The 24,584-nt window shown below is 25.0% G+C and overlaps 2 protein-coding genes across 2 annotated transcripts; both read left to right on the plus strand.

Moving 5' to 3' along the window:
- Window positions 1-12,947: 12,947 nt before the first annotated feature.
- Window positions 12,948-22,791, plus strand: LOC136988810 (DBH-like monooxygenase protein 1 homolog). The gene is made up of 10 exons (XM_067286773.1): window positions 12,948-13,414; window positions 17,987-18,133; window positions 21,136-21,312; window positions 21,384-21,470; window positions 21,545-21,736; window positions 21,940-22,039; window positions 22,158-22,324; window positions 22,437-22,494; window positions 22,588-22,673; window positions 22,750-22,791. The coding sequence occupies exons 1-10, from the start codon at window positions 13,145-13,147 to the stop codon at window positions 22,789-22,791; spliced, it is 1,326 nt and encodes a 441-aa protein (XP_067142874.1). The 5' UTR covers window positions 12,948-13,144.
- Window positions 22,792-22,867: 76 nt separating this feature from the next.
- LOC136988828 (DBH-like monooxygenase protein 1) lies at window positions 22,868-24,018 on the plus strand. The gene is made up of 4 exons (XM_067286788.1): window positions 22,868-22,922; window positions 23,035-23,168; window positions 23,235-23,400; window positions 23,474-24,018. The coding sequence occupies exons 2-4, from the start codon at window positions 23,059-23,061 to the stop codon at window positions 23,699-23,701; spliced, it is 504 nt and encodes a 167-aa protein (XP_067142889.1). The 5' UTR covers window positions 22,868-22,922; window positions 23,035-23,058; the 3' UTR covers window positions 23,702-24,018.
- The last annotated feature ends 566 nt before the right edge of the window (window positions 24,019-24,584 follow it).

The following is a 24,584-nucleotide window of genomic DNA, read 5'->3' on the forward strand; positions in this document are numbered from 1 at the left end:
TCCCCAAAAAATTCATGAGGTATTGCGAATGCCTGGATACGATCCCCGTTTTTCTCCCCCCCGAGTGTAGGCTAACGACCTTAACAGCCTCGTCCATTCGATTTGTAATATTTATTAGACATATATTCTTAACAATTTATCAGTTTTGTTTACATTAACCCAACCTGCAATATTCGTATTTATTTAATGTTGTTAAAATTGTAACAATGTCCATTTACTTGGTTTGCTCAGGTTAAAATAACAACGTATTTATTTCAACAAAAAATATTTTCTATTCTACACACTTATTAAATATTTAACGCTAAAATTATTAACATTTCTACCAATTTATATTTAATTACAAAATCATCTAAGAACATATTTAGAAATACACAATTAAAGCTAAAAACATTTCTTTTTCCTTTTAATTTTATGAAATTTTCTCAGTTTTATTAAATACAAAGATTACCAAATTTTTTGTATTGCATTTTTGTATTGTTTTAAATAAGTTTGCATATAATCAAAATTGTTATTATAGGCCTAAATCTTAATTAAATTCATGTATATATGATACTGTATTATAATATACATAATATAATTTTTTTTCATTTCATTTATTTGGAGCGAGGTAATTGAGATTCTCAACGAAATCATTAAATAACGACTAAATTATTATTTTATATATTTACTTTGGAAACTTTTTTCATTATAGATAGATAATTAAGAAAAATCTTGCCTTGAGATATAACAAAATAGAGAATAACCTTAACATTTCAGCTGTCACTCCACTAGAAATAATTGCATGAAGGATATTAAAGAAAGCGAACAATTTGTTATTAGAATAGAGTAGCACGGGTTGCGACCTTTCTAGGTCATACAAATGATCCCGGAAAAGTATTATGAAAAAAAATCTTTACAAATTTTGAGTGTAATTTAGAGTAAATTCAATTTATACATATCTCGTTTACTCTGTGTTAGGATTTTGTAATATTGATAGCTTAATGCCGTATTATTTGTTATATAAGTTTTATTAAAGGATTCGATAAGTAAAATATGAAATAATACTTGGTTATTTTATTAATAAAATTACTGTATTTGTTTAAAAATTATAATTGGGCAATACGTGATAATGCTACATTATTTTGGAGTATGATAGATAAAGTGATGATAATAGAAGAGATTAATGAAAGCGTTTCTTCTGACCGAACACCTTACTTTCCACTGTAATTTCCACCCATTATCACATACCTGCCGTCAGATTATCGGATATCTGAACAGTTGGCCCGATCGTGATCGCTGTCAGGTCACATCTCGTATGACGTCACGATGGCTAAGTGATATCTTCTCAGATAATAGATTTTGATTTTATTCAATGCGAAAGAAGAAATGAGATGCTATCATCATTATAAATTGTGTTAAAATCATTAAATATTGTTTATAAATTATAAATAAAATTAATATTTTATTAAAATCGTAAAGTATAACTTAACGTTATAACAGTTAAACAAATTATATTTACAATTATACAGAATGAGTTGTCTTTTTAATTATCTGCTCTTTAATAAATAATAGAAATAATTTTGCTTAAAATATTTTCCTATTTTTTAAATAATTTACTTTCTATCAAAAGAAATTTACAAAGTTTTAAGATAAATAAGATAAGAAATTAATAGAAAAATAGAAAAATAGCCATCTCGTGTATATTGTGTCAAATTCACCAACGCGAATTACTTATTAAATAGATAAATAATTTTTTCTTTATAAAATTTTAAGTATAACTCGATAAAAAAAAACTATAAATAATTGAAATAATTGCATTATAAATAACACTAGTATTACAAAATTCCTAAATATTGTATCGAACATCTCTATAATTTGATAATCAAATTCGTAAAGGTTTTCAGTTAGGTATTTTTTAATATAGATCACATTAATATTGAAAAGACAAAGACCTGATTTTTTTTCTTATTAATATTATATTACTTTCTCCATTACCAAGATCACGTTTGCTCCAGTTTACTTGAAAGATTCATATACTAAAAATTGTAAATCGTATGGATCCAGGTTGACCTCGTCATCTCATTTCGATGATATACCACATAGCTTCTAGGCAAATTTCCAATCGAAAGTTAGCACACTTCATCTTCTATATCATCTTTGATTGATTGTTTTGTATCAGATATTTTACTATAATTTACCGCTTTGATATTTCCCCATATCGATGATATCTGATTACTCATTAATAACGTTGCTAAAACTGTAATTAAATTTTTGATAAAAATCGATATATTGTGTATGTAGGACTGTATATATATATATACATTTCTTCCACAACAAGAACACATTTTATTATTAAATTTTGTTGGATCTGTAAAATCTCTTCTTGTTGGTACTAAAGAAAATGGTTCCGATTCACATTATATTGCTTCTCTAAGCAACGAAATGTGAACTGGATCATCGATCTTGTTTCATTGAGAATTTATAGTTTTATGTATTTTTATATACTAAAACATGAAATAAAAATTTTGGTATTTATAATTTCTATGAATACAAATTTTTTTTCTTTTTAAATTTATACTATTTTTAATGTGATTTGGTCATCTAAAATAATTTGTTTTCAAAATTTTTATAGCAAAATATATAAATAAATTCCTATATTAATACATTAAATAATTTATTTTCGATTATTTGACATCGAAATAAGAGAAAATTTTAATTTTTAGATTTATAGTTACGTTAAATTCCATCCTATTTAAGTTATAATTTGTTATAAAATATTTTTAAAAATTCAAATTATGATTGTTATTTATAGTAAATAGTTTAACAGTAATTGAATTTAATTAAATTTTAAATTTTTATTTAATGATCATTTGCTGAATTTAATTATTTAAATTATTTGTTTATTAATGAATGTATTTTGTTTGATCGTAAAATAAAATAAATAAAAATATTGAACACATTAAAATCTCATTTATAGTACTTAACTTATTAACTTAAAGATCAAATACAATATGATAAAATAAAATTATTCTGATAGTTTCTGCCGATATATTTTTAAAACTAATTATAATAACGTAAAAGATTTTCCATTAAATCTGTCAAAATATGTTCTGAATTACTTTTTCCTTTCAGATATATTTAGATAGACTTAATTCATAACAGAAAGTTACTATGATTAATTATCAAGACAACTTGTTTCCTTTCTGGAAAATATTTCTCAAACAAATTTACTACGAATTTTAACCAGCCAGTTACTACAAAGCCAGTTTCAAACTATACAATTCTAGATAATAGTAAAAACGTATAGTCTTACAGTTTAAAATGGTAGAAATTGAAAATGTTAACGTACGTCGCATTCAAAACATCGAAATTTTTAACGATTTGAAAGCTTTGTTCAAGTAACCCACACCCCTAAAGGGTGGAGACGAAACACTCCTTTTTTAATTTCTTTACTTGAAATCGCTTCTTTTTTATTTGGAACAGTTGATAGCCATTCTTTGCCAACTGGTCATCATTTTCTTCCTATCATTTTCTGAATATTTAACCTTTAAAGCCTTTTTATGACGTAATTGAAAATGAAAGAACCAAATTTCCATTCAAATAGATGCCATATAATTGCACGGGATTATATGGATTATAACTTTCCAATAGATTATATACCACATTTATCGTTTAAAATTTATTTCACACGTATCGTAAAAGATGTGTTAGAAATAATTTGTTCTTTCTTCGTAAAAAAAAAGTTTAAAAATTAATTTTTTATATTTTGAATAAGAAATAAAAAAGCAGTTTTACATTCTTTTAAAGAAAATAGTATATGAATGATTTCAAATTCGATTCTTTGGAATAATAAAAAAAAATTCCTTTTAATTCTTAAAGATATTCTTTATTTTTCTTTGGAAACGTATTATTTTAATACAAAAAAGAAATATTGACGAAGCATTGTTAATATATAGTCTTTTAAATATATTCTTGAGGATAGAATAATATCTATTGAACGTATACATAGTCACGATAATTGGAGATTTATGGTATCTATCAGTTGCCTTTGATTCTGTCATCACGTTTTTGTTATAATATGATAAGAAATATTATTTAACCTTATAATAACGATGACGTTATATTATAATTTTTTATAAATATTGAACAATAAGCTTCATTTAAATTTTAAAAATTATAAATTACATATTCTAGAATTTACAGAATTATTTAATAGACAATAATATTTAGAATAATGTCATTTTAAACATTTTTATTAACATAAAATAATATTTTATTTATCAGTTAAATAAATAATAATTGTTATTATTAAATGTTGAAATCCGAAATGTCAGTCTTGTTATCAAAATTTTAATTGTTACAGTAATAAAATTTAAAGAAATGGAATTATAACTAATGCTTTTTAATGTTTCAAAGCTTTTATAGACAATATATAATCTAAAAAGACAACACAAATCATTGTAAATATACCTATTCAGATTTGTGATGCCTATTTAGTTACAACAGAAGAAAAGCATCTAGAATGAGATGTTCCATTGAGATTAAGTACCTCATATTTTCATTTAAATTATGTTTTTGGATTTCTGCCGAGAATACCGAATTATCATAATGTCATCTTCAATGCTATTATTTTTATTCTAAGAAAACTGAAAAGACAATAAGTCATTTGGAAACTTCAACTACGGTAACGTAAAGGTCACGAAATGGTTTGTTGGGTTGACTTAAATACAGTTTATAGATACATTAAGAGATTTTCCAGTTATTAACCTAATTGCGAATACTTAAATATGAATATGAATATTTTAATTCTTAAAAAAAAAAAACATTAAAATTATAATATTTTAAATTAAACAGGCTTATTTATCAAAGAGAAATGCTTCAATTATTGAATTATTATTCCATAATAAAATTCTTAGTTAATATTGTATAAATAAAATACGTGATATAATCGTGAGCTAGATATTTTCCGCATATTTAAAATCCAGTTGTAAACTAATAATTTAAAATTTAACTAGCCAGCCTGAATAAGTATATTGGAAAGGAAAGGAAAGTGGACGTTGAACCCAATAACATTGACGTCATGGCTAAAAACTAGATTATCGATGATAAGAATTCATCGAAAAGTGCTTTATGATTGAATGATGAGTATCGAAAATTATAGTCTGCTATTATAAGTATGTCCGGTGATGGGAGGTATCGATGTAAAAACAACTCCCACTCTCGTCATGTGGAAGGTCGTCATCTCTGTTTCAGTATAGAAGTTGCACCTGTTCTCATTTATTACAGTTACGAATGCTACTAATTAAATCTTAAATTAATTCCTGATGTTTTAAAATGAATTCTTATATTTGGAAATAGATTAAATATGAAATTTATTATATAGAAGTTAATTCAAAACATTCAAAATACGCTACTAATTGTTTATTCAAATTTGTTGAAAAATTATATCCGAATACGAATTATAAGTATAAAATTAAGTTTAACAATCCATTACTTTTGTAGAAAAACATAATTTTCGAATACAGAAAAAATTTCATTTATTACAATGGAGATAATTTTAAAATATATGATGACCTTTGTTATCACCTTCCTTATTTCCACAACAATATTCTTACAGTCCACCTGAAAAGGCCTCCATGTGCCCTTCTTTCCGAGAAAAATATAACTTTTGCATTAAATTGCAATAAAATTATAGGTTGGTATAAGGAACAAAGATTTCATTCTAACAGAAAATTTTTGATATAGAAAATATTTTATATTAAAAAAATCGTATTTGTTAATAAAGTCGAAAAATTTCGAAATCTGTAAAAAAATCTAATTTTTAGTTTTCATAATGATCTATTGTAAACATTTGACCTTAATGTTTATAAATCTGTCAAATTTTTGTATTTGATGAAACAAATATTTTCAAAAAATTAAATTACCCGAATTTTTTCACAAAACATGTTATAAACTTTTATATAGTTTGCTTTAAATACTTTGTAAATAAACATAAGTTATAATAAAAAAATAATATAGATTTATTTTTAATTTTTTGCATTCTAGTTATACATTTAAAAGGGTTAATTATTTGTTACACTTGCCTTTGATCCGTACAAGAGGATTAGTTACAATCATGAGATTATACACGTCTATTATATTTTTTGAGAATATAGATTATCTAAGACCACATATTTCTAGTCATAAATATTGAAAAAACTTACAATAATATGGTGAATAATGCTCTGGTATACAAAGATCAATTAAAATAATAGAAAATAAGTAAAATTCGACATTTACAGAATAATGATATTAAATTATAAACTTCATAATAATCCCATTTAGTGTATTTTTTTTAAACTTTATACATTTGCAATTATGTTAGTTTTTTTTCTGAATAATTATCTTCTATATCCAAGGGCACTGAAGAAAGATATTCGAAACACTTCTACCCCACACGACGCAAGGCAATTCTGGGAATTCCTTTCTACGTTCCCAGAAGAATGAAATCAGCATCTATTGTTATTTTTTTACAAACCTTCATAACTGTTTTATTTATTTATTTTTTACGTAAAAGGACTTTATCACCCTGCTTAGAAAATATTAAGTTAGAAGCTAAAAGCTAAATACATTAGAATAAAAAGTAGATCAAAAAAGAAATAAAGTCCTTGCAAATGGGAGGAAAATGAATTTGATCATTAGAGAAAACACACTTAAAAATTAATTTTCACGAACCGGATGAAGTCAATGACGAAAAAGAAATGAAAATTGAAAATGACTGAAGTTCTTCAGTAATGTTAGAAAATAGACTAATCTAAGCTATTATTTCAAATATTTTATAAAATGAAAATTAAGTATTAATATAAATAAATATTAATTTAAAATTTAAAGTTTTTTATGATTATTATTATTGCAGAACAAACTTCTTAATAGACTAAATATATAATGAAGAGGTCTTTGGAATTTATTTTATTAAATTAAAATGTAAAAGAATACAGGAAAGTGTTAGAAAGAAATAAAACAAAAACAGAAAACTAACTTTTACTTTCTACAACTTTTTTTTATTTTCTCTTTTTATCTTCTTAAAGAAAAGGAAGAAAACATAAACAGGCACACTTATTTTTTTTTATATTACATTTTCAAATATTTATGAATTCATATTAAATATATTTCCTAAAAATATTTAAAAATTTCTAATTAATTAACGTTAGTGTTATTAATTTTTGCGTAAAATTGTCTTAAATAATATATTAAATTAAATCGTCAGAAATATTAAAATTGCAATAATGTAACAAGATGTGTAGTAAAGTTTAATTCCGCTAATTATAATTTTTGTATACGAAAACTATCATACTAAATAACGCACTTGGCATTTATAGGCCAGATCTCGCTTATCTGCACTGACAGTATTTTCCTACTTTTTTCTTCCAGTCAGCAGTGGTTCTTCTATTACGATCGTAAATTAACTAAGAAATGCAATATTGTCAGACTATTATTCGTTAAATGATGTTATTTCTATGCAGAAGCACGCCAATGACAGAGGTTAATATAGTTTCCAGTTGTCATCACTGCAGGCTTCCGATGTTCACGATACGTGAGAAGCATTTAAAAAGTAATACCTTAAACCATAATCGAGACTGGATTTACTGCATTTCGTCCAAATTGTATAGAGTTTTCTTTCGAAAAATTATCAGATTAATGAGAGTGACAACATACAATTTTATTCGTTTTCTTATGCTATATATAGTATATAAATTATACTTTATCAATGTCTTAAAGGCTAACTTTTTTTTGTTTAATTAATACAGATCATCATCTCTAGTTGTGTTAAAAATTATTTTTAGTTAGGTGTAATGTTTTAGAATTGATTTTAAGAGGTCAATGATGTAAAGTTATAGCCTATAGGCTATACAAGTTATGCTTAATTTTTAAATGCTTAAAGATAAATGCAAGATTTGTTTTGAAATTTAACTTAATACGAGTATTTACTATGTAATAAATTTCTTGATTTATGCTTATTATATCAATTAATAAAATGTTACTGATTATATTAATAATCTTGTATTTTCATATGATAAAATAATTCAATTAAAAATTATGTTTATAAATTTTACATAATGTAATGAATTGTACAAATAAATATCTTTACACATGTAATGCATGCAATCCTCTATTGTTATGTAGAGCATTTCTTTAATTATCTTAAGTTAAATCATCTGAATTTTTATAATAAACTCAACACACAATATTTATTATTGAAAATAATACCAAGTATAGAGTGGACTGTATATTATCGAGAGGAAACAATTTTTTTCACTTTCGTAACATAAGAATCTTATTTACACACGAGGAAAAAGTAGTGTTTACTGCGAAACTATAAGGAAATTGAATAATACATAAACCCTATTAAAATATATATATATTTTACTATTATTTATTTATTTTATTTATTCTGTTTAGTATGGATAATCTTATTTATATTTTAAAACAGTGTAAATAAGACAAAAGACATGTGTAAACAATTAAAAGGAGACAAAGCTAATAAGTGTCGTGTTTAATTTTACACTTATTAGCTTAATAAAAAAAAAATTAATTCTTCTCTATTGAATATTTAAAAAGCTAATATATAAAAAATATCTAATTAAAAATAAAAACGTTCTTCACTATTATCAACATAATATTCAATTTTTTATGAATAAATAATAGTTATTCCTACGTGATAACAGATGGCAGCAGAGTAAATGCAAAATTCATTTTTTACAAAAACATTTACGGAATAATTTAGAAAATTTCTTTAAAAAAAATATAACTTAATATAGAATTTTTACTTTTTTTACTTTAAAAATTTCTATAGTTATCATAATTTAAAAAATATATATATATTTCCAAGAAATGCAAGTAAAGAAATATTTTGAAAAAGGCCACGAAAAAGCTAATAATAATAGACATCATTGCTTATAACTTAGTAAAATAATCCACAAATCTTTATGTGTTAGTTGTGTATTTTATGTAAGCACAGTGCATGAAATAAATTTAAAATTTTACGTATTGCAAACTTTTGACAAAAATAAAATCAAAATTTAGGCTGCTTTATTAAATGTTTCTCAATATTTTTAACCACACAATACTTTGAAATTCTTTGTTCTAGTGTTTCACAAAATATAAATAAAGTATAAAAAAGAAATTCTCTAGAAAAAAAGAATGTTGATGTCAGTAGAGACTGATAGAAAATAACTTATTAGTTGTTACTCGTTCCTAAAAAAGTTATTAATTAGATGATAAATTGTCAAATTTTATTACTTTTTTTAAATTTATTTTATTTTATTTAAAGCAAAATTATTTTAATTTTAATAGAACGATAACATTATTAATATTAAAATATAAACTGTGTATATTTATTCAAGAGAGTCAATATATTTATAAAAATATTATTTTTGTTTTGTTTACAAAAAATCAGAATAGATTAATGTTATTTAATTTATTAACGGTGTACCTGAATTTTAATTTAAATATGAGATTCCTTTTATTTTAATGAAGTGGAAACGTACAGTACAGCTTTATGAATCAGGCCAATGAAGTAAAATAAATTTTTTTAAAGTCCATTTTTTTAGAAAATTATATTTAAAAAATTAAAAATATCAGAATTTAATTTTTTCTGATATCAAAGAGTTTCTTAAATAAATTTCCGATAAACATATATTTAAAAATTGCTTTTTGGGAAGTAAATGATAAACCTTTTGAAACAAACTCAAAAGTTATCACAGAAAATAATAAAATTAAATCAATGAAAATTAATAATAATTTTTCAAGATTTTTGAATGAAATCTCCTTAATAATTATTTTAATTCAAATTATACGCTAATTAGAATTTTTTTAAAAATTTTCTCGCGCATCGATTTTTCACAGTAAAATCAAATTGGATCTGTAATCCGGTTTGAAAAGTTCGAACGCTTTTCTAATAATAATTATAAACTATTTTACAAATTTCTCTAATGAAATTGATAAAAAATAATTCCAAAATATCGCTTTGCATTTTCTCAAAACGTATTATTTAAATGAATTTGAATATCCATTACATTGCTACAGAAAGGGATCAAATGCTATTAATTGATTTATTTTAAAATATATTCTAAATTCTGTAATAGTGAAATACAATTTGATATAAATCCGACATTTTTCTTCGAGACTCCCTAATTCGAATTTGCCCAGGCTCCATGAAGTTATAACACGCAGCTGTAGAAAATGAAGGAATACTGTTTTATCTGTAATATTTATCTAATTCTTCCTATTTATTTGCTATTTAAATTTGTACAAATTTTGTTATTATTTATTAATACAAGATAAAAAGGAATAATATTGAATTATATTATAAATAAATAAATAAATTTAGAATTGTGTATAAATGTTACTTAATTACAATAGTTAAGATAAGATATTTAGGGCATTATGAGTAGAGTTTCCGGAGAGACCATTACTGAAGAGAGCTAATGTGCACGAAAAAGTAAAGAATATTCGTTCTCCTATATTTTGAAAATATTTTAATCTGAAAATCTGGTGAATTATATTCAAGACCATCCGATATGGCAATTCGAAATAAAAATGGCTTTCGATCAATAAAATTTTGAATATTTCTCTTTTATCGTAAATTCTTTTTTAATGATTCAGTATTAATTGAGAAGATGAGTTTACACTGTAACGAAAAAACTTAGAAAAATTCTATTCGTTCAGTCTACACAAACCTAAAGAATTTGACAAAATTAAAATGTTTCGATTTTTGATGAATATAAACAATTTAGGAAAAGTGTGGTTTGTGAAAAATTTAGCGATGCGAATTTGATCAAAAAGTATTAAAGATGATGAATCTTATTTACGATTTCGATCGGTATCAAAGTAAATATTTTTTGTGTACATTCTACTTAATATGAAGTCACTGTTATGAATATGGCTACGAATGAAAGATAACGCCAGAACTTTTAATTCATTCAACTATAGTATTAAAACAATACTAAACAGTTCACTGAAAATTGTATATATAGGCCTACTTGTTATTTTTTAAATTAAAAATGCTTTGTTTTTTAAACGTTAATTATAATTTTGTATATGTTAATTTATTATATAACAGATCATTTTCGACAAATATAAAACTCGTTTTGTCAAATAAAAATATTTTTATTATATTGATTTTGATCATAGATTTTTTAATATTCCGTGTTTTAGTAGTTCTTATTTATAAATAAATATTCGATTAATTCTATTCTATTGGGCTGCTATATTTGGTGATAACATGGAAATTCAAATTAGGCCCATAAGAAGTCTAAAATAGATGAAATTGTGTTTCATATTAATTAAGATAGTTTTTAGACTCGAAAGATTTAAATGAATAAACGATTAACAGAAAAAATATAATTAATTGGATCAATCAAAAGTGAACAACCTCTAGATATAAAGATAACGATTGGAATCAAAATACCGAACTCTTTTCATTCATCGCTTATCTTTCGCTAAGAATTCTTTTTATCATTAACAGGCGTAAAAAAAAGAAAAGATAAGAACATGATGTAAAGAAAATTAAAAAGAAAAAGTAATAAAAGATGGCAGGTTTTATTAATAGATAATAGTATAGTTCTTGTACCTATTGTCAAACAATTTTCTAAATCAAAACAATGTTCAAAATAGGTTATAAGAGTTCGATTTATATAATTCTAATGTCTGGTAGAAAATTGAATTTAATAATAGAGAACTTCTATTTTTACCGTAATTCAGCTACAGGACACAATTTGTGAATATCATTTCGGTTGTGCTTATTAATCTTTGCTGAAATTTCTTCCAAATTATTTGTATTTAATATAATACAATTTTTTGTTTTATAAATGTGATAATACTACTTTAATAAGATCAAGTTTCTGCTTCAAATCGAAATGAAGCTGACGATTTATGGAACAAGATACAATTTTTGCCATCTCTGTGTCATCTTGATGCTATAATAGTTTATTTATATTTTAAATCAGTTAACATCATATTTAAAAAATAACTTATTTAGAAGCTTTAGTACAAAAAATATTCGAAGATAACAGCAATACTTAAATTATTTTCATACATTACACGGTTGTTTCTCTTTATATATCTAATCTAACTCAAACTCTAAAATAATCTTATTAAATTAAATAGAAAAGTTCCATTATAATCTTAATTAAAAAGTATATCTAAAAATTATTTTCATTTGAAATAACTTTTATATTTAAACTTTACAATATATTCATAAAATACATAAACCATGAAAATATTAGAATTTTTGCCATTAGTAACACACAACAATCAGAGAAAGGACATTGTCTTATTCAATAGTGCATCCAAGATCAAGCGATGGTTGTTGATTTCTAAGAATAGATGCTTATTTAAAAGAATTCGTAGGTTTACGGGCCACATTATATACATAATGCTATTTTTAGATAATAATTCCCTCCACTGATATGACATACATTATTCTGTTGAGATGCAGCCTTAAAAGTGGCCAATAAAATATTATTATTCAAAGATTTCTAGCTTAAAAATATTTTTATAAATCTATTCTTTCCGAACGGCTAATCATTCCTGATGTTGAAAGGAGTACATTATAACAATAGGGTCGGTGAAGAAAATTAAAATATAAGTACAGTGTACAGACTGATGGTAAGTAAAGATTGGAATGAAAGGGTGGAGAGAAGGGTTGAAGGTTATAGCAATGGATCGTTTAAGTAGGCAGTCAATCTGTGGAAGAGGGTGTGCCTTTCTTATTTTAAACGCATGACATAATTTCTAAAAGAACGATTATACTGAAAATTCCTATATTGTAGCTGTTGAATGTATCTGAGATGAATTGGGATAAACAACCACAAAGATGTAAGTTAATCTGTGATAAGTAGTGAAACAATTCTAAAACCTCACTTCTCTTAGTTGATACAAAGTGAAAGGTCAAAGCTTTCACTTTTTCTAATACCTCGTTATACTGACACTCTGATATAAAAGACCTCTTCGAATGTCTTGAAAGGCCACAAAAGCCGGAAACAGGTGGCCAGGTTTGTCTGACTCGTCTGGGATCAACTTTACCGGAACGGCACTTTACCCGTCCGCTGCGTCATATCCTGTCATGTGACTCTCCGGTGACAAGATTTGGTAACTGGTAGCTTCGTATCGCAGCTGACAGAAGATGATGCTTTACCACCAGTTACACGGATTTATGATATTATGGGTAACGCTATGCTACTCTCAAGAAGATCATTACCAATGGACAAATTATGCTCAGTTAGACAGAGACGGTCGATTTCATGTTTACTGGAAAACAGATGACGACGAAATTACATTTAAAACTGTTGTTGCTACCACGGGATATGTCGGATTTGGATTATCTCCTAATGGTGGAATGCAAGGTAGTGACATCGTCATCGGTTGGGTGCAAAGTGGTGAAGCTTATTTTTTCGTAAGTTTTTTTAAATATTACAATAGATAAAAATAAAGATCAATTCATTTTTTAACTATAATGTTTAGTTTTTATTTCAATTAATTAATAATTAAAATTTTTAAAAAATTGCTATTTATGCATAAAGTAAATTTTATGGTTGACAACAGGATTTTTAATTTTCTAAGAAATTATTTTTGAGATTATGCGTAAATAAATCTGCCGTTTCATGAAAGAAATATAATTTTAGAAATATTTTTTTCATTTTTTTTAAATTGATATTATGTACATTTCAACAAAAATGATAAAAATGTGATTTCATAAATAAATAAATAGAATATTTAAAACTATATTTTTTATTCAAAAATAAGGCTTTGTGCCGATTATATAAGTTATACCTGTCTGCCAGTTTAAGAAATATACTAAATATTGATTAAAACTTAAGAATTTAATATTAAAATTGACTTTTTTATTTTCTGATTCATTAAATCTTGTCATTATTAGCGAAATTTTATTTACAAAACTTATAAAAACAATTAAGTTGGATATAATACATACTTCGAAAGTGTAAAATCTAATTATTAATTTTTATAAATATTTATTTTTATTTAAAACAAGCGTATGAAAATCATAAGAATTAGTCATTAAGAATGCCAAAAAAAAATCAAGAATACATGAGCAATAATTTATATAAAATATATTTAAAATATTAAACATTTGGATTTCCTAATTTAGAAACTAATGAGATAGTAAATGAACACTTAACTTAATTCTATATAAATTAATCTAGAAATTCTATATTAAATTAAATTGATTTGGCATAAGAAATTGAGATTTTTTAATGAAAAGCGGATTGTATATGATGAATAGCAAAATGGTATATAATTTAACTTTTCCTAACTTCTGAATTTCGTGAGAAAGTACTAACACCCAGCCGGAAATTGCTAATCTGCTTACTTCCGCTTCAGTAAATTCGGACTATCAGGTAAAATGGGGATCAGTACAGGATTGGAGATAATAATTAGTCTAGTAATTTAAAACAATAGAGAGATTTATAGAAAAAAAAAACTTTACTAAAAATATATAAATTACACCTTAATTAAGTTGCAAAACCTTCTCTCATAAGATAGAAGCAATTCATAATTAAGTTAAAATTAGATAAATATCAAGCTATAAAAATGAGGAGTAATATTTAAAAAATTGTTTTGTAAGCCAAATTATAATATTAATATTCTATTTACGTTTATTCTTAGAAGCATTGTTTGAATTTAAAATTATGTAAATTATTTTATTTTTTCAAGAAAAATCCGACAAAGGTTATCAGCCATTATGTGCGGATTTAACACAACTTTGTTTAACCTTGAACTGTTAATGGATGACAAACAGTATTTCAGCCTTTGTAGCACGTGCGGACTCGATTACCTCATCCGTAAAGCTTTAGAAAACCTTTATTTGTTAATGTTTTTGTTATTTCCATACAACTGTAATCTTGAGCGGTGCATTGAGTTAAAACTAGTTTTTTCAGCTAACTTATTCGCTGAACGAACTTTTGATTCAAAACGTCTTTCGGTATTTTAGTAATTTTAAAAAATAATTCGAAAATAATTTGAATCATTTCTTATTAAATAGGCTATATTTAAGCTTAAATATTTAATAAAATCGTTTATTTGTTTACTATGAAACTAGTTATACCTGTCAAAAAAAAGTAGAAGAAGAAATTTTAAAAAATAATTTTTTAGTTTTAATTTTAATAGGAAAAATTATGTGACAACAGGAAAAATTAATTTTTCTATTGTCTCGTATCTGAAATACAAACCTTTAACTTCTGTGGCAACAGTCGATCAGAGCGAAAACAGGATCAGGCGTAAAAGCTCCCATCTGGTCAAATGATTTATTTTCCTTGTGATTTATTTTATAATTTTTTTCTCATTCCAGAAATGAATAACCAGAAATTCCGATGATGTAGAACGTACAGCAAGCCGATATCACTGGGCTTTATTTAAATGACTTTTGGAACAAGTCACTTAAATAAAGCCCAGTGATATTTCTATAACCACCACACTCGAATTCAAATTTTTCTCAGGACGATTTGTTGAATTTTAACAATTTAAGAATTAATTTATAATAATAATTTTTGAGTCTCAATTCATTTGCGTCCAAGAGAATTAATTACTTTCGATGCTATGGCTTAGCTTAAAATTAACTAAAACATACTGCAAAATGTAGTATATTATATTAAGATTTATTAAATGATATTTAAAAAAATAATAGAGCTAAACCGCTTGCCACTAAGATTTTTCAATTAAAAAATCTTCTAAAAGTTTTCAAAGATAAAATGTTGAGCTCAATGCACAACGACTGTAAACAAGTAGAAAGTTATGAATTTGATGTAAAAAGTTTCCATGAAGAAACTTTTCCACGAAGCAGTTTTTAAGCCAGTTTTGATTCCTCTTCCGCCCTATCCTATGCTTTTGGCAAACTCCTTCCTCTTTAATTACGCATAAAATAGTTATGAACCCCTGACATTGAAGGAATGACTTTAAAAAGTTCTGCAAATACAATAAAACTTCTCTAACTCAAATGTCTGTAACTCGAATATTTCTTTAACTCGAAGAAAATGAAGCACTTGGTAGGCACTCAATGAAATATCTTAGGGATTTTACGTCTTCAACTTGAATTTCCTTAACTCGAATTTTCTCCAAGTCGAAGGTTGTCATGGTCCTCCGACATTGGTTTATGTTACCTTCAACTTTCCCAACTCGAATTTTAATATTTATTCTATCCAAAATAATCCTAATTATCAGATTTCCATTAAATTTTCAAACAATTAGTTGTATCTACTCTCCAACACTCATTTAAAGATTACGTTCCAGTCTCTCGCTTTATCTCAACAAGATGTACTGTACCATCAAAGCTGTTCGATTCCATTAGTTGCATTGGAAGACGTTACAGTGGTGTAGCGAACATAACTGGCGCCCGGAGCATAACTGGCGCCCGACACTTTATCGACGCCCCTCTCCCCCCTCCAGAAACACATATAGTTTGTCTTGGAGACCATTTGGGCGCCTCTCTGCGAGTGGCGCCCGGTGCATGATACACCCTCTTGCACCCCCTCACTACGCCACTGAGACGTTACACGGCTGTTTAAAAAGAATTTAAAGATTTTTTATATAATGTAAGAGAGGTAAGAATACAAATCTATTCAGAATCGACATTTTTCACTCTATTTTTCTCTAACTCGAATCGTCTGTAACGAATTTTTTCTGACCCTTGGAGCTTCAAGTTAGAAAAGTTTTATTGTATTTTATTTATTTACATAGCTGTTAAGTATGCTTAGAAGAACAAATTTGTATGCCACTAATACTACTGAAAAATGTCCACATAGACAATCCCAAGATCGTGTACAATGATGTACTTTTCGTGATTCCCTTCTTTCCTAAACTGTACACGTAATTAATGGATGGCCCCTTACAAGAAATTATGTAATAAGTTATATTTATCTGAAAGTTACTTATTTTTAAAAAAATTACAGTTAATTAAATATAAATTAATTTAATAATATTTTATAAAAATGTTTTTCTGGTCGTACGAACGATCATCATCTTTATAATTATACAGTATTTCGTCATAAGACAGTTTGTTATACAAAGTTTTTAATTAATGATTTCTTAAATATTTTAAATGAATTTTTAAGAAATATTTTATTTAAAGTTTTATTTATTCATCTAATATAATTTTAAATGCACATAGATTTATAATTTATAACAGAGAATAGAAATTTTGATGACTAGAATTGAAACTTTTTGCTTATTTTTCCATTTATATACGAGTATTTATTAAATATTCGTATATAAATAATTTCTACTTGTTATATACAGTATTTTAACACTCATTTTTATTAATTTCATATACATGATGACTATGGATAAATTTCTAAAGCACTTATTGTCTTACGCACGGTTTAAATAAAGTAATTAATCACATACTTAGGTGCTCGGAGTTCAATAACTATAATTGTTTACATTTTACTGTGCATCATCATATGAAGGTTAAGAAATGATAGTTAGTTTCATTTATAAAAATTCTTATATAGGTTAATGTGCGTAATGGCTCGTCTGACAGCTTGTAATAAATGAAGCAGACTGCTCAGTTTTTCGTTTTTTTCCCCCTTTGTCTATCCAGGTGTTACAGCAGGTGCAACTAACGGAGCATGACTATACCTCCATTAAAATGCATAATACGAAACAACTCCAATCATTTTTGGTTATCATTAATATGTTCTCGCTGATCGACACGTCATTACAGTAATTTTAGACTATTTTTCTATAAAAATTAACACTTACTACCTAAAAAAGTGGTTGTCGTTACTTAAACCGATTTAATGACGACAAAAAACTGGCAAAAATAAAGATTTCAGAGGCCATTATAAAACTTTATTGCTTGTGATAAAGGTTTTTTTCCTTTGTTTTCAAAGCCGAGAGCTAAATACATAATACATGAGACCATTCTAAGAAGTCTATTAATTTTATACGAATATATAAAAGTAAATAATTGTTTAATTTTTGTAATTAATTAATATTAATTTTAATGTAGGATTGTTATGCAGACAGCAATTCTCTGCCAAAAATTGATCCAGAACAAGACTGGGAATTATTGGAAGGTCAAGAAAATGATACTCATACGTTATTGATATTTAAAAGAAAATTGGAAACTTGTGACATTAGAGATTACCCAATTAATGTAAGTAATTTATTCCTTCCATAAATTATATCTATATTTTCCAGATTTACACAGTAATCAATGACTTTACAACTTACTTAGTAGTTTAATTAAGTTTAACGGATTTGTTATTTTTATTGACATAAATTATAGAAAATTATTACAGGTTTTTATATATTTATATACAAAGTTTTGAATAATAAAGTTGCTAGTAAAGTTTTTGTTGTTCGCTTTAGTCGAAAACTTCACTTTTTTGTGTATCTTGCAGCAAATTAAGTAGTTTTATACTACAGAAATATTTATTAATTTTTTATTATTTAGATCATCATTATTGTTATTATTTAATTTTTTATTATATATTAATTTTATTTTTTGTTACAAAAATATTTTATTAGTTACTAAAATGTAAACAAAATAATTTAAGTTTGCTTTATTTTTGCGAAACTTTTGAATTGGAAATTATAAATTCGAGTTGTTAAAAAAAGGAAGAAAACATTTAACCTTAATTTTAAAAAACAAAAAAATACAAATGTTTTATAAATCTGTCAGTTAAAACGTATTTTAAATTAGAAATTGCCCAAAATCTTTCAGTCGTTGAAAAAGATATTATTAGTTATAAAAAGCAGTGCTTATATAATCATAAAGATTCATAAAAGATATCGAAATTTAAAAAAATTATCTTAAAAATCAAACCACTAAATGACGCAACATGCGTAAAATCTATGAATCGGCCCTTTTAAATTATTTAGAATAAAAAAAATAATAGTTTGTCTTCATTGAAATATAACTATATAAATGATACAATCGTATTTAAAACAATGATGGAGGATATTGAGTATGGAAACTGTGGCCAAGCTATAGACTGTAATCGGTGGAAGGTACCAATAGTTTTTGGTTTTTATTTTACTTTTAAATAAAAATTTTAACTTTATATAATAGATTTTTTTAAAATGTAGTTTAAAATATTTCTTAAATTTGATTAAAATCCATTTATAGGTCTAATCCTTAATTATTCTAAGTATAAAAATTACGCATAGTTTGGGAAATATGACTTTGGGAATATTATATATATATATATATATACACACACACACACACACATATATATATATATATATATTATTTACAGTGCTTATAGTTATACAATAAGTTATACAATATAAGAATTATCTTTGATTTTCCAATAAATATACATATATATATATATATTTTTTTTTTTTTTTGCAGCAAATTAAAAAAATTTCATTAAAACCCCATTAAATAATTAATATGAAGTTATATAAAATATCGAATTTTTAAATTTCCATCTCATTTAATCCATGTATAATAAACTGACATGAAAATTCACAAAAAATCAAACTTAGTTTGAAATTTTTTTCTCTATTTCTATTATTAATATTTATTTGTAATGAAGTGAAATTAAACAAAATTTAAATAGTTTTGCATTCATTAAAATTTAAAAATAAATTACCTGTATAGGTTTATACAATATTTTCTGGATATATTATTTAAAACTTTCTGTGTTGTTAATCATTGAGAAGTAATTAAAATGAGAATAATAAAAATAAATTTAATTGTTAAACATATTTATAAATAGTTTTATAGATAAAAATTTTAGGAATTTCTCTAATCACTTGGTTCTATTTATATATTTAATTATTCAATTTAATGTTTTATTCAACTTTCCTTCACAGAATTATAAATTTTCTTATCTATTTTCCAAGACAAAGTATTACTAATTTTATATTAAGTTTCAATAGCAGTATGTAATATAAATCTATAATATAGTTAAATATATTTAAAAAGGATACATTGGTAATGGGTAGTTGGTTAATTCCTCAACGATGCAGAAAAATGACTTTCCAGATATAAGACAAGAATCTCTACAGTAAACGACTAGAATGTTTCTCTCGACTGATTCGCGTGCAGAATTTTTTGATTATTCAAAATTTAGTTGCCGTTTTGTGATTAACGTTGCTTACTCATTGATTTAAAGGTAGTCTACAAACTACATAAAAACATAATAGTAGGATTTAACTTTCTTATCGTAAATATAATATATTCATGTATTAATAACTTGAAAAGATCGGAAGAATGAAAAACTTAATGAATTTCTTGTTTATTCAAGTAGAGAAGCGAATGAAATTTTTAAAAATAACTACAATTTTTTTTTCATTTTTTCATTAATTTGTTAAATATAAATTTTAAAAATATCGAGTTTAAAAACTTTTAAAGTAAATACGCATATTTTTTACGAACGGATAATTTTAAAACTTCGTAATTTACATCTTATATACTTTAACAGTTTGTTACTTTTAAAAGTTCATTTTAAATAAGGTTTTAAATCAAATTTATATATATATATATAATCCAAGAGATTGTATCTTTTGTTATTTTTATGCAGAAAATATTACGTTTTTTGAAGTTTATACTGTGTAAAAAAATTATTTAACTAGACAGAGCATATAATCTTACTTCCTTGATTGGTTACTTACTAGTCGAATATTGCTAATAAGATTATTCAGCAGTGCATTAAAACATATTTTATAAATTAAAAAATAATAATTTAATAAAGATGCTTTAACGATTTTACAGGATAATCAGTTTTTTCGAAAACACACAAGTAGAATAATTTATTATATATTTTTTTTAAAAATTCGATTAAATATTGCTATCGTTAATTATTTATTAATTATAAATATCATTAAAGTTTCGCATTATGAAAGTTAAGAAATAATTCTAACCTTATTGACCTTATATATATCTTAAATCAATTTTGTATATATCGACCTTAAATATATTTAAAAACAGTTTTATAGAACTATTTTGTTAAATTAATTTTAAATTATATATTATATATCAGATTATTTTTAAAATGTACTGTATACGGTGTACGGTACATATACAGTATATATACATAATGTAAAATATAATCTTAATCTATTTATATTTGTTATATCTACTAATTTAACAAGTATCCTTTTAACTCATCACGTTTTAATTAATATATTTTTATATGTTAGGATGATACTTTTCGATTAATATATTCTTTTAACGACGATGATCCAGAGTCCTTTTACGCTATTCAATATCACGGTCCTCTTCACCGAGGTTCTCGAAGTATTACGCTGCTCAAATCACAAACGGGCCAAGATATACCGAAAGAAAATGTTCGATACTGGGATATAAAATCTCCAAATGTAAGTTTCGATTAATATACTAAAAACTAAATAATAATAAGCTTTAATTAAACGTTGGTTTAATATTTCAGTTTACAATTACTCGAGAATTCGATTCTATTTATTGGTGTAGTCTTCACAAAGCACCACCTTTAGACATAAAGCATCATGTTATCAAAGTAAGATCAAATTTTAATGTTAATATCGAATTATTACGAAGAATTATGATATTTTATTTTCTTAATTCTGTCAGATTGAAGCTATATTGCAGAAAGGTAACGAAAGATATATCCACCACATCGTTTTATATCAATGTGTTGGAAAGAAATCAGATGAGGGAGATAAATATCTTAATTATGCTGGACATCATTGTTACCATCGTAATATGCCACGATTTTTTCATCAGTGTCAAGGTTTATATGCAGCCTGGGGTATTGGAGGCGAGGTAAGCCTATGTTATAATCTTTGTGATTTAAGGCAAACAACGAGACAAACTTATATTAAGTGCCGTGTTAGTTTTTACGTAACACCAAAATACTATAAATTATAAATATTTTACTTTCTTATTATAATTTTTCTTTAAATTACAGAGCTGTATACGTAAAATTTGGCATTAAATATTAAATAATAATATTTAAACTATTTTAGCCAATGATAATGCCAGAAGAAGCAGGACTACCTCTCGGAGGAGACGAAGATCCGTATTTCCTGTTACAAGTACATTACGATAATCCAACTCTACAGGATAGTAAGTTCATCTATATTAAAATATGATAATAGAAAAATTTTTTTACAATAATATAAATAACTTGTTGATGCTTTGTTGTACATTTAATATACTAAAGAATTACGAAATGCTATCGTAGATATTGTAGATTCTTCCGGAATGCGTTTATACTATGTGCCGAATCTTCGCAATTATGATGCGATGACATTAATGGTGGGTGCTGAAATTTCTAGGAGCGTGATTATACCGCCCAGACAAAAGAGTTTTATAGTTGCTAGTCATGGACATCCAGAATGTTTAAGCTCGGTAAATTTCTAAGAAATTATACTCAAACTCTATAATTAATTCTTAAATAAAATTATTTTCAAGTGTTATTTGAATGCACTGCCCTTTCTTACGTTTTTATACATTTTTTTAGGTGATGCCAAAGGAGGGAATTCATGTTATTGCTGTATTCCTTCATGCTCATTTATTAGGTAATATATTATATAATTAAGTATAGTTTTCTGATATTTCTGATTTCTTTATTAGTCTGATTTCTTTATATTTATTTTGAATATTTAAAATAGGTAGAAAATTGATAGCTCGTCATTTCAGAAATGATACCGAATTGCCGCCATTAGCAGTAGATAATAATTATGATTTTAATTATCAGGTAAATATTCGATTAAAAATTATTTTATTAACTCTGCATACATTTTAAATCTCATTTGATGAATTCTTTAATACAGGGATATCGTTTTTTAAACAATAAAGTGAAATTTTGCCGGTAAATATATTAATTTTTGTTGAATAGTTATATAAATATTTTTATCATAATTATTGATAATATACTTAATTTTAGGGTGACCAAATAACCGTAGAGTGTCGATATGATTCAACTGGTAGATCAGTTACGACATTTGTAAGAATAATAATAACAATCCTTTTATTATGTATTTTTTATTATTACATTTTAAATCTTGCTAAATATTTTTCTAGTTAAAATTTATATTTGTATTTTTATCTTTTACTAGGGCGGTTTTAGTACTAAAGAAGAAATGTGTATTGCTTTTATTCTATATTATCCTCGAGTGGCTATTTCTGGAACTTTAACTGGACCATCTTTTCAGATGATAATGGCTTTAACTGGAATTAGGCAATTTTATCAGTAAGTTTAATCCACTTGCAGTTATCATTTTTCTCCCATAATATCTAACAATTTTCCTATTTTTAGGGGAACTTTTATAATTAGTTTACCTTTAAATCTACAAAATCATAGTTATTTAGAACATTTAATGTTATATCCATGGACACCAAAATACGTAGATATTGTTGAAAATGTTTTGCGTTTTGCTCCTTATACCAGTTCCTGCATGTATAGTGATGGTCGATATGAAGAGGTAAATTACTTTTGTGCTATAGTACAGCCTATATTTCTTCGTTGTTTGAAATTTTACGAAATACTTTTTCTAGATGTCTTCTCTCATCGGTTATCCAGAAATTCGTTACACTTACGAAAAGAAAAATAAATGCTTCTTTGAAGTCAATCCAACATCAGAACATTCGAAAATCTTAAGAGAAACATTGGTCCAAGATGGAAGTGCGAGTCAAAATATTATCGCTTCAGAAAAACTATTAATTTCTACAATAATTTTAACGATTAGTATATTATTTGAATACCTCACATTGATTTATTGTTAAAACTATATATAATACTACAAAGTTGTTTTTATACTATATTGTATACGAATCTTGTGTTTGTAATTGTTTTTATTGCACAGTTTTATTATAGTGTTTACGATATAATGTTTTCATTGATTATTATTATTATTTACCTGATCGATTTAGTTTGAGCAGTCAATAAACATATATTAGACTGTCCATCTCACATTAATGATTGCTTAATGGAAAGTGTTTATGTAGCTTATTTGTTTATATTTTTTTGCACTAAACATTGTTTTCATTGGCAGATCATTTTAATATTCAAAAGATTTTTAAATAATTAATAATTTTATAAATAATAATTTCTTTAATTTAAATCGTTTAAACATAAAGCAAATTTTAAAAAAAATAATCGAGCTTGAAAAATTAATTATATATAGACCAAATTATTAATAATGTTTAATAAATGACAATAGTTAATTATTTGAAAAATACAGTCAAACCTCTGAACAACGGCCACTAACGGGAACATAAAAAATGGCGGTGGCCGTTATTAGAGGTTCGACTGTATAAATATTCTAATCATATTCTGATCCAAATTTTTATTTAAATTATTTTCGGAAATAATAACAAATTAAATTTTTGAAATTTTTAAAAGTATTTTAGAATCTCAAAAAACAACAGGAAATAATAAAAATAAAATAAATTGCGTAAACGTTGCCGAGAATCGAAATTAAAGTTACACCCGGTTTCTCAATATTTTTCTTTAAACAGAATTGTGTGTGTTCGCAAGAGCGTTTCTATTACGTTAAAAGTAAAATTGAAAATCTTTTTATGTTAAAAATAATATAGGTTACATTTTATTCACATCATACAATAACTATTGTTGCTAATTATGCCAAATATTTACGAAATAGTAGCT

This window comes from Centruroides vittatus, unplaced genomic scaffold (assembly GCF_030686945.1).
Source record: "Centruroides vittatus isolate TY-2023 unplaced genomic scaffold, ASM3068694v2 scaffold_386, whole genome shotgun sequence".
NCBI lineage: Eukaryota > Metazoa > Arthropoda > Arachnida > Scorpiones > Buthidae > Centruroides > Centruroides vittatus.